Source organism: Trichechus manatus, unplaced genomic scaffold, assembly GCF_000243295.1.
Source record: "Trichechus manatus latirostris isolate Lorelei unplaced genomic scaffold, TriManLat1.0 scaffold00013, whole genome shotgun sequence".
Classification (NCBI taxonomy): domain Eukaryota; kingdom Metazoa; phylum Chordata; class Mammalia; order Sirenia; family Trichechidae; genus Trichechus; species Trichechus manatus.
The window spans coordinates 21,188,646-21,200,715 of NW_004443949.1; the positions used below are offsets into that span (position 1 = coordinate 21,188,646).

At 41.8% G+C, this 12,070-nt stretch overlaps 1 protein-coding gene across 1 annotated transcript; it reads right to left on the reverse strand.

The window, feature by feature from the left end:
* Window positions 1–1,093: 1,093 nt before the first annotated feature.
* ACOD1 (aconitate decarboxylase 1) lies at window positions 1,094–11,703 on the reverse strand. The gene is made up of 5 exons (XM_012554158.2): window positions 11,541–11,703; window positions 7,149–7,310; window positions 6,129–6,218; window positions 4,345–4,550; window positions 1,094–3,284 (listed from the first exon to the last, which is right to left on the reverse strand). The coding sequence occupies exons 1-5, from the start codon at window positions 11,550–11,552 to the stop codon at window positions 2,333–2,335; spliced, it is 1,422 nt and encodes a 473-aa protein (XP_012409612.2). The 5' UTR covers window positions 11,553–11,703; the 3' UTR covers window positions 1,094–2,332.
* Window positions 11,704–12,070: the final 367 nt, after the last annotated feature.

Consider the following 12,070-nt stretch of genomic DNA (forward strand, 5'->3'; position numbering starts at 1 on the left):
AAAAAAAAAAAAAAAAAAATCATCTATACAGTAGAAGACTATTCAGCAGTAGAAAGGAATGAAGTACTAATACATATGTAGGTGAATCTCAAAACCGTTATGCTAAGTGAAAGAAGCCAGACATGAGACACTATTGTATTATTCCATTTATATGAAATGTCCAGAAAAGGCAAAACTACAGAGATAGAAAGTAGATCAATGGTTGCTGAGGGCCAGAGGTGAAGTGGGGATTGACTACAAAACTGGCACGAGGGAACTTTTTGGAGTGATGGAAGTATTCCAGTACTGGATTGTGGTGATATTTGCACAACTCTATAAATTTACTAAAACTCATTGAACTGTACACATAAAATGGGTGAATTAATGGCATGTAAATTAGACATCAATAAAACTGTTAAACCTTTTTTTAAAAAAATGTGTTCAGACAATCTTTTCGTTTTAACTGGAACATTTAGTCCATTTACTCTTTTTGTAATTGTGGATATATTTTAATTTCTTCTACCATTTTTTATATTGTGCTGTCTGTCCTGCTTTTCTGTTTCTTTTCTCTCTCCTTTCTTGCCTCCTTTTGGACTGATTATTTTCTTCTAATTCCATTTTCCTCTTCTATTAACCCGGAAGTGATGTACTCCACTGCTGTCCTCTAATGGGTACTGTCACATTTTAACGTGCATACTTATGAATTAACTTCTAGAGTTAATATCTCTGCCCTTTTCTCGAATAACATGAGGAATTTAGAACACATTAACTTTGATAACCTCCTCCCTATATGTATATTGCAAATATTTCAATTTTTAACCCCAAAAGATATTTTGATTATTTTATACCCAAACCAAAACCAAACCCACTGTCACTGAGTCGATATTGACTCACAGCAACCCTATAGAACAGAGTAGAACCGTCCCATAGGGTTTCCAAGGCTGTAAATCTTTACGGAAGCAGACTGCCACATCTTTCTCCTGCGGGGCAGCTGATGGGTTCAAAATGCCGACCTCTTGGTTAGCAGCCAAGCACTTTAACCACAGCGCCACCAAGGCTCCTTTGTTTTATAAGTCAGTATTTATTTAGTTACTCCATATTTACATCTTTTTTGTTTTTTATTCTTTCTTGCATCTCTGACTCTTTATTTGAGGCATTTTTCTCAAAGTCTTTTTGTACTGAACGGTGAGATAATGGTTAAGAGTATGGCTTCTAGAGGAAAACTGCCTTTTTTTTTCAGACTGTTTTTTACCTCTGCTTTACTAATAGGAAAACTGAGGCAGATGAGACTAGGTAACATGCCCAGGGCCACATCTAGTAAGTGGCAGGGGCAGGATTTGACCCCACTAAACCAAAAACCCGCTGCCATTGAGTGTAGTGGATTCTGACTCATTTTTGGTATAATATTATCTTCTTTGACTGTGTGACTCTTCTGGAGCACTATACAGGGAACTATTCTTCTGAGGAAAACTGATGGGAAATGCTGGTCTAATAGACTGAAAAGTGTTTCAGTCCTCTTAAACCCCCAAACCAAAAAACCAAACCCACTAGGGCCTTATTTTTAAACTCGGTAGCCCTTGTCCACTGTGAAGAACTTGGTGATAACTCATGCCCTAAAAAATCTGTTAACAGCACAACAGACCAGAGCCCTTCTCCACTGCCAGCAAATGTGCACACAGATTCACATTCTTGTCAAGCTTTGAGGTTCATGAAGTTCATAAGTAACTCCTCTGAAAAGATTAACTTTACAAGAAAATCATAGGTGACTTGAATTTCAGCCTTATGGATGCTTATAAAAATCAATTTCTTTGTGTTTCTTGCATATTTCTCATATTGCTTTAGGTAATTGGAACTGTCTTGAGAAATCTACAGGATAAAACTTCTCCTCCCATATACAGACAATCCCTGGGTTGTGAACGTCAGTTACGGACAACTCATACTTGCACTTTAATGTTAATGTAAATTTGCCCTCACTTTGAAATGATTGAACCAACCCCTACTCACAACAAAGTCTCATCACAATCACCTTCACTTGCTGCATGTGCAGCTTCTACATTATTGAAAAGGCTTCGAGCCTTTCCATGCACTAAAGTAAGGCTAAATACGAACCGTATGCACGTGTTCCGAACTCTACAAATTCGACTTAAAGACACAGTTAGGAACAGATCTTGTTCGTAACCCAGGGACTGCCTGTGTATCCGGTTCGGTTTCTGGACTCTCTTCACCTTGCTTCATTTAACCCTGGGCAGACCAAACAGTCGACCGTGACCAATAAAGCACATCATTGAATCACGCCAAATGCAAAGTCATTTAGACCTCGATTAGCTTCAGGACAGATTCTGGGATGGAGTTATTACATGATGGATAGATCTGAAGCCTCCTGCGGTGGACAGGGTCGTTTCAGAAGTGTGGTTAACACAGAGCAGTCTTCTATGTCTTCCAGTTTTTCTACGATCCTTATAAGACCTTCTACTTTGTCACAGGGCAGCATCCCGGAGGCATTGGCTCTGAACTTCTCCTGCAGATCCTCCTGGCTCAGCGGTTTCCTCCAGTGACCATAGAAGGTATTGGAGCGCTCCGTGAAGGTGGCTCCATCCTTGAGGGTGACACTCACCTCGCAGTACAGTGTGTTGAAGCTTGGCAGGTTGTCCGGAGGGTGCTCCAGCTCCACCTTCCTGAGCAGCTGTCTCACCTGTGGCCTGTTTATCTGGCATTTGTGGAATGATGGGACAGTGATGCCACCATCGAGCAGCATGGCACAGGCCACGTACTGGAAGGAGTGGCGGGCTTCATGCTCTGAGTCTGGGAAGGGTCTGTTTACATACTGGACATCTGGAATTCTGAGCACAATTCTCTGGATGTGGTCGATGGGAAGTGGTGCTCCGTCTGTCACAATGTGCCTCCTCACAGATGCAGCTGCGTCTGCCATCCAGTGGGTTGCCAAGTGTGCAGGGAAACGCTTGAAGGCCACATCCTGCTGGTCTAGCAGCCAAGTGTGGGAAGCTAGGCTTGGAAGGACTTTGGGGGAGTAGTTGGCATAGAAGGCCCCAAACCCTGCCTCCATGTCCAAGATCTGCTTGTTTCCTTGGAGACCCAGCATGGCCAGAAAAGCAGCTTCTATCCCATGCCTGGCGGCATTGCCAATGTGGAGGGGCTTGGTCTGAGTGGCAGCATTTGCCATGGGTGCCCCGGCATGGGAAACGGCAATAGCCAGGGCCTCCTGGCACTTGTTCAAACTGAGCCCTAAAAACTTGGATGCAGCAGCAGCACTACCCAAAGTTCCTACCACCGAGGGAGGATGGAATCTGAAAAGCAAAGAAGCAGAGTTGGCAATTTCCAAATTTCATTCACCAAGAGTCAGTCATTGTGGTGGTCAGGAGCATAGACTCTGAAGCCACAGTGCCTGGGTTCAGTGAATATCAGCTTTTTCATTTATTAACTAGTTGCCACTGAGTTGATTCTAACTCATGACAACCCCAAGTGTGTCAGAGTAGAAGTGTACTTATAGGGTTTTCAGTGGCTGATTTTTCAGAAGTAGATCACCAGGCCTTTCTTCCGAGAGCCTCTGGGTGGACTCCAACTTCTAACCTTTTGGTTGCAGCCAAGTGCATTAACCATTTGTGCCACCCAGGGACTCCCTACCTTTTAGTAGCTTTGTGATTTTGGGAAAGTTATTCAACTTCTCTGTACCTGTTTTCTCCTGTGTAAAATGGTGATAATAATAGAGTCTACCTCATAGGGTTTTGTGAGGATTGAATGAATCCATCAATCATTTCTGCCTGACATATAGTAAGTACTTTATAAATGATAATGTTACAGTTATTACCAGAGAGTCATAAGTTGTTGATTGCTGAAGGCTCAAGTAAGTAACTGTAAAAACTGAGGACCTTGTAGAAACTGTAAACGTTCACCCAACAGTACAGCCTCCTCTCCTGGCAGGCTGGACGAAGTGGCAAAATAAATAATAGGTTGAGCCATATGAAACTTCCAACATTTGACCATTTCTGACCTATGGGATGTACAGTCAGGTTTAGGAAATTCTGAATGTTCTTATCTACCTGAAGGACCCTAGTGAATGTCAGTGTCAATTCTACTTTGAGGATGGGATGGTGAAATGACAAGAGTCACCCTGGGATGGGAGCCCCCCATTTATTTCAGGGTCCTGGTTCCTTGATTGGCTCTCTAAACCTAAGGGAAATTATTCATTAGCACTTCTGAAGTCACACTTTTGTGCATGGATATAGGGTGTGAGATGGAACTTGGTAAGCTGACTTATCAGCCAGCACTAATGTTAACATCCCCAACTCAGCCACCCTCTAAGTCAGAGGGTGTTTTGCTTCTGATGGGGGCAAATTCTCCCCATACCTCTTTGGTATGTCATTGGCTTCCTTGGAGAAATGCATTAATCGGCCTTGCACTTCAATACCAACATTGAAAGCCAACAGCAGGTCAAGGCCAGAGAACTTTGGACTTCGAGGCAGAGCTTCTGATAAAGCTGTGAGGACAGGAAGGACAGCTCCAGAAGGGTGGGTGGCAGGGTGCCATGTGTCATCAAAATCCATTGAGTGAATCTGTGTAATCAAACACACAAACAAGTACAAAATGTACTGAATGCAATGGCCTTTGGATCCATAAGGATTTAACTTAGCAATAATCTTATGTGGTGTAAAGTTTTTAGATCTGACTCTCTGAAAACAAAACTGGTAAACTAGCACTAATTCTTGATTCCATGGCTAGGCGCTGGGACAGGCTGTCCCTCTGCCAGGAGGTGGACAAGACCTTGGAGAGCATCTTGCGAGCCCCAAGGAGACTGGGTCTTGCCCAAGTGGTTGAAGTTCTCACTGCCGTTGACCCTGGGAAGATGTTAATTAACCAGTTGCGCTTAGGTCGACTCTGACTCATGGCGACCCCATATGTGTCAGAGTAGAACAGTGTCCCATAGGATTTTCAGTGGCTCAATTTTCTGGAAGTAGATCACCAGACTTTCTTCTGAGGTGTGTCTGGATGAATTTGAACCTCCAGCCTTTTGGTTTTCAGCAAGTGTGTTAACTGTTTGTACCATCCAGGAACTGCAGTAAGATGGTATCCCCCTTAAAAACAAAGCTATGGAATCAGGTGGCTGCTCCTCCCTCCCCCACCCTGTAAACAAGTTGTGCTATAAGTTTAATACCCTTTACTCCATACCAGGCTATATATTTTTGTAACTTTTTATTTTAAAATACTTTCAAACTTATGGAGAAGTTGCAAAAATAGTGTAAGAAACCTGAACCCAGGTTAACTCTTAAACTACATTTTTAAATTATGATTTTTAGCTATAAGGTTTTAATTCCTCCTTCATCCCAGCCATTTGCTTTCCCCTTTTATGAAACAGCTAGTAATAACCAGAAGTTTATTTTAAAATAGATTTTTATGTCTATTTGATGCAGCTGGTGCATTTCCCACTGGTTACTGAACATTTACTTCTGGATGCACCACTGAGTTTGACTTTCAATATTCTGAGCTGTTGTCCTCATAACTATAAAAATATCTCAGAAGTCCCAACATGCTCATGGCCAAATTATGTCTTGTAGACTGCCCCAAATGCACAGAAAAGCATAAAAATCTTCTGTCAAATTAGGAGTATTGATTTTTGGTTCAGAAAGTATAGACGTCTTATGGCCATTCTAAAATATAGAATAAATACCTGTTGAATGAATGAATAGAATATCACTAAATAGTAAACTGGTCACTGTGGCAGTGGCCACTAACAAAAGGAGAAGGAAGTACTGTGGGAATTGAGAAAAGAGTCTGGGTATTAGGTTTTGTATCCTTTGCTATGTGTCTATATCTACCTTCCTATTTACTGACCAACTGACTGACTGATCTATCTGTCTGTCTTCAAGGGTTAGAGTTGGGATATCTTGGGGAGGTTTTTATCTAAAATTTTCCGTCCTATTTCCTCTACTTCACAATTGGTTTGAAAAGCATCAATTCACTGTAAAAATATGAAAATTGAAATTACTACATATGAGGGAGAGCAGACCACTTCATCTCTCTGAACTTTGGTGATCTCATCTGTAAAACCTGGAAGTTGGATTATTTCTGACATATCCTGGCTTTAAAATTCTTATGATTATCTAATAGTTGAAAGGACATGAAAACCTCCTTACAGCTACACCATTAATGAAAGCAGCATATGTAGGCGGAAGTCTGAAGTCCATTTGGCCCCAAACAGTGCTGGATATGTTGGAGGTATAGATCTGGAACAAAAGAATAATAATAAGTAACACAGAAGAAGAGTAATAAGTGACACAACATGCCAAGTTGCAATTTCAAGAGTTGTTCTTCATCTTAGCATTTATTAATGACCTTATTTTAACCACTTGTGTTAGATTCAAGCCTTAATTAATAGAGTCTTCTCTTCCTTGTAGAGGAATTCACAGCTCTCCCCAAGAAGGGAGAGGACATGCTGTTGCTTAGTCCTGGATCCTGATACAGAAGTTCTACTGGGCCTAGAGCCTGAATGTCTATATTTCTGACTTATCCCCCCTTTGGTGGCGGTGGGGTGGGGCAAATACTGGGGAAGGCAGACTAACAGTTATGCCCAGCACATTCTTTGGAGTGCCTGCCTGCTGTCTGCTCAGAGTGCTCCACCAGCCTTTTCTCCAGAGAATCTTAAAGTCTCTATATGAAGGGTCTGGGGTAGGTGCTGTTGCTTCTAACTCTCAAGTAAAAATGTATTTTTAGTCATAATAATAATAAACTATGAGATGATAATAGTGTATGGTCTTAATACAGTGACTTAGTTGAGGATATGGGTGAATATTAAATCTAAGATAGTAGAGCATGAGACTATATACAACAATGCTGTATTTACCAAGTAAACCTGCCCCCAAAACAAAACAAATAAGTTGCCGTTAAATCTATTCTGACTCATAGTGACCGTATATGACAGAGTAGAACTGCTCCTTAGGGTTTTCAAGGAGCAGCTGGTGGATTTGAACCACCAACCTTTTGGTTAGCAGCCAAGCTCTTTAACCACTGTGCCACCAGGGCTCCTATATACCAAGTACTATGTATAAAATGAAGCGTAAAGTAAACAGAACACAGGCCTATATCTCTGGGTACACTCATGGGGTGTTCAGGCATGTGTGCATACTCAGCTTTAAGGTAGACTTGGAGTGTCTTACTTTGCTATATTGGCTGGCTTTGTAAAACACCTCTGTACTGGTTCCCAGGAGTCCAACGCCCAGAGTATCCAGAATCATCCTCTTGCTCCTCTGAATAACACGATCTGTCAGGTGTGCCACTTTGAAGCCGTGGATCATTTTGGCAAAGCTTTCTGTGACAGACTTTAAAGAGAAGAGTGTCAGAACAGGCCACCACTCCGCTTGATATTTGCACACTTCCTTACTGTAAGAGAACTTTTGTATAAAGAGTTTTACTACAGTAGAGGAAACCCAGTTGATCAAATTCAGTTCAATTCCTAAAAGGTGATGTATATGCAACACCTACTATGTGCAAGGCACAGGGATGTAAAAATGTACACGATCTACTTTCTGTTCTCAATCTAGCTGAGGACGTAGACGAGCAGGCAGATGACAACTACAGAATGTGGTACAGGCTCTGGTGGAAGGAAGCACAGAGTTAGGGTGGGGCGGTAAGAGGGACATCTCTCCCATACAGTAGGGATGGAGTGGCGTGGATTGCATTCAGACATTTAGTAGCTGCTCATTATTAGAGACATGCCAGGTATTGTGCTGAGTGTCTTAAATCCACTCTCTCATTCAATCCCAAGTCTCTATATAGGTATTATTAATCTTGCTTTGCAGGTGAGGAAACTGAGACCTAGAAAGTTAGTCATTAGGTTATACCACGGTTAAATAGTAGAGTCAGGCTGCAAACCCCTGTGGGTCTAACTCCAAAATTGGTGCATTTAGCATTAAGCCCATTTCCTACAGTGAGGAATAAGTGCATCAGAATCATCTGAGGTTCTTGCTGAAAATGAGCATTCCTGACCCCTGACCTCCAGAATTAGAACCTCTGGAAGCATAGTACAGGATTCTGTGTTTTATTAAGACATCTGGGTGATTCCTAAGTTCTCTAGAGCTGTGAAGTCCAATATGGTAGCTACTTGCCACATGAAGCTATTAAGCACTTGAAATGTGGCTCATCCAAATTGAAATGTGGCATAAGTGTAAAGTACACGCTGAATTTCAGAGACTTAGTAGGACTAAAAGAATATTTGTTGTTGCTGTCGTTAGGTGCCATCGAGTCGATTTCGACTCATAGTGACCCCATGTGACTGACTAGAACTGCCCCATAGGGTTTTCTAGGTTGTAATCTTTATGGGGAGCAGATCACTAGATCTTTCTCACATGGAGCCACTGGGTGGGTTTGAACCGCCAGCCTTTCGGTTAGCAGCCAAGGGCTTAGCTGTTGTGCCACAAGGGCTCCAAAAGAATATATCTGTCTCATTATATAATTTTAAAATATTGATTACATGTTGAAATGATGTTATTTGGGGTATTTTGGTTGAATAAGAGCCCTGGTGGCACAGTGGTTAACAGCTATGGCTGTTAACCAAAATATTTATTAAAATTAATTTTATCAGTTTGTCCTTATTTTTAAAATATGTTGACAAGATAATTTAAAATTACGTATGTGGCTTGAGAACCACTTACTGCTCTTTCTTGCTGGAGACTGCCTGGAGGCACTGATACCTGAGCTGGTTATGAAAACTTATAGGAGTCAGCCAGGTGAAGGTGCAGGGGACAAGGATGGAGGATAAAGGTAGATGTGGCAGCACAGTCAAGGACTTGGAGGCATGACAGGTGCAGTAAATTTGGCAAACTCCCTCTGGAGAGCTGCATCCAAGGGACAGAGTTGAGAGGGAGAATGGATTTGCAGGCTAGGTCTGAATTATAAAGGTTATGTCATGCTGAAAACTTGGAAGTCAATCAGGAGCTGTCATGGTGTTTCAAGAAGGGTAGAGATATAAGCAGATTTTTGTTTTAGAAAGACTTCTAAAGGCGAGTGTGGACAATGGATTAGAGGAGGGCAGACAAGGGCCGTTAAGAGGCTGCTGCAGTAGTTCAGGTTCTGGACCCCGGGGATTGGCAATGCCAGTAACCAAGAGGAGGAACACAGGACAAGGAGTGAACTTTTGCTCAGCAATGGACTCGTTTACTATGAAGTGCCTGTGTGCATCCTGGTGGAGAAGACAATTCTGCTGTCTCCCCACAAACCAGGTGAAAACTTGCAGGATTATTTACATTTCATAAGCAGCAGATGATTCGCAATTCCTTTAGGTATCAAGTTCCTCAATGCATGAACAATTATTTTGTTTTCTGCATGTCTTCACAAGAGAACATTTGTCATGTATCATGAAACACATCCATTCTTAAGTTGTATTTCACTCTATGCCTAGTGCTTAGAACCAGTTGCTGTCAAGTCTGTTCCAAATCACGGTTATCCCATGTGTGTCAGAGGAGAACTGTGCCCCAGAGGATTTTCAATGGCTGATTTTTTAGATGTAAATACCAGGTCTTCCTTCCAGGGTACCTCTGGGTGGACTTGAACTGTCAACCTTTCAGTTAGCAGCTGAGCCATTAACCGTTTGCACTACCCAGCGACTACAAGCACTTAGTACCACTTAGTAAATGTTAGGTGTCTTCTCTTCCCTGCTCAGAATACATCACTGGGCAACTTACTTTGTCTTTCAGAGCGTCAGAGTCCTTATTTTCAGATGTTAGCTGCAAGGTGACGGGCTGTGGATTAGAGGACCTGGGTATCTGGGGCTCTGTTTCTGAGCTCAGAGCCAGTGAAGAGGTACAGCAGCAGAATCGATGACCAACCCAAAGTCCGTCAGCCTGGCCACAAACTAGTCCCACATTTATAGAGTCTCTATATTTATCAGGTCAGGGAATGTCTGCCATTTTCAAAAGGATGGACTACCTTTTATTTTAGAAACTTCACTATAAAGGAGAGGGGAATCTGGAGTGGGAGAAAACAGAGAAGATGGCTGGGAGAGAAAAAAATGCTGGCCCCAAAGTTTCTGGTTAGGGTGGAAAATAACAGTAACTTTGATTTTCATGCTGCTAGAAATTTGGGAGACAGGAGGGAGAGAAAAGAGCTGGCTTGAAGATCGATCAAGTAAAACTTCAGAGTTTCAAGTGCTGGTTGGATACCTTGTTCTAAGCAAAATCACAAATTCACTCCCCGCCCCACACCGTATTTCCTGCAGTTCATGTCAGTTAGTGATTGATTGTTCAGCTCTTCAGAGTCGTTTCTGAAGCCAGGGTCCCCTGGGGATCTCCTGATGGGTCCTGAACACTATCCCCTACACCAGAGAGCAAATGGCCTCACCCTGGCTGCTGAAGGAAGAGAACATGAGGAAAACCAGCAGCTGCTCAGCTGTCTGTGAGCTTTGCGTCCGTCTTTGTTTCTAAAATACGTTTTTGATCTATTTGACTTTCTCATGGCATTTACATTTCCTTTTAGTGAAATACTGTGATTAATGCATAAATTATGACATCATATACAGACAGTTAATAAATATTTGGTGAATTCTTGCTGTGTCTGGCATTGTACTAAGCTCTTGAGAAAGCCAAACCATTATTTTATGGTTTCTGTTTAAAAACCACCACAGCTGTGGTTGAATTAACTCTGACTCATGGTGACCCCATGTGTGTCAGAGTAGAACTGTGCTCCATAGGGTTTTCAGTGTCTGATTTTTTGGAAGTAGAGTGCCAAGTTCTGAGGCACCTCTGAGTCGACTCAAACCATTAACCTTTTGGTTAGCAGCTAAGAGTATTAGCCGTTTGCAAAAACTTATCTTTGTTGACATCGAATTTACATACTATTAATTTGGGGGACTTGACAGTCAACAGATAATTACACATGCAATCTGGCAATGCCATAATAAACCCAACCCAACCCAACCCAACCCAAACCAAACCCATTGCTGTCAAGTCAATTTCAACTCATAGCAACCCTATAGGACAGAATAGAACGGCCCCATAGGGTTTCCAAGGAGCGCCTGGTGGATTCAACTGCCAGCCTTTTGGTTAGCAGCTGTTTCTCTTAACCACTGTGCCACCAGGGTTTCCATAATAGGCACACATCAAACTAAAACCCATCACTGTTGAGTCGATTCCGACTCATAGTGACCCTATAGGACAGAGTAGAACTGCTCCATAGAATTTCCAAGGCTGTGAATCTTTAGAGTGGAGCTGGTGGTAAGTTGGAACCGCTAACCTTTTGGTTAGCAGTGGAGCACTTAAACTACCACGCCACCAGGACTCCTCATATAGAACTAGGAAATTAAAATTCAGTGAACTTACAATGATTCATTTCCTTGTCAATTTTATGCAATAGAATCATGCCTCCGATTTGTAAATCATTGCTGAGAAACAAGATGCAGTTAATTAGACAGCCCAGAGGCAATGAGGAAAGTTAAAATGACATCTTTGAAGCAGAAGCAGGTAGCTCTTAAAAGGAGAGGACAACTGATGAAACCGAGCAAGGAAAAAGTAAACTAGAAAACCAATTTAAATAAGCTGCATAAAATGTAACAGTACCTTGAGCAACATGTTTAAAGAGGAGGTTTTTCTCTGGAGTGACCTGGAGGAGTAACATGTTTGCTGTGTGGCTGCCTTTATACCCTTCTCTCCTCTCAAACCTGTTCTCTTTCACTTTGTGCTTCTAACTTTTGTATTTCCACCATTTCGACATCTCCCAGCTAACTTACTTCAGTTTCCTCTGTTGTTTAACTCATCAGTAGATGAAGAATTAAATCAGGCTAGAAAGTACAGTAGCTATGACCATGCGATTTCTCATATGAGTCATAAGGAAAGTACATTGGTGGTAAAACCAGGATTTCATCTTGTGCCAAGATCCCATACACTAGATTCAGAAAAGTATTCACATTCTTTTTTCTAGGTATTCCACTTCCTTTTAAGGAAATAAGTACTGTTATATAAAAAATTTTAGCCAAAAAATATTCACAGCCTTGTTTATAAGATCAAATATTAGAAACAATTAAATGTCCCCAAATAGTGAATTGGCTAAATAAAATATGGCATGTGTAATATTTAAAGCTCGCTCCCAT

Coding starts and splice junctions, on each gene's coding strand:
- ACOD1 (XM_012554158.2), bottom strand. Junction 6,219..7,148: donor AAGCCAGCCAATATAGCAAA/GTAAGACACTCC, acceptor CTTTTGTTCCAG/ATCTATACCTCCAACATATC. Junction 3,285..4,344: donor GCCAATGACATACCAAAGAG/GTATGGGGAGAA, acceptor TTTGCTTTTCAG/ATTCCATCCTCCCTCGGTGG.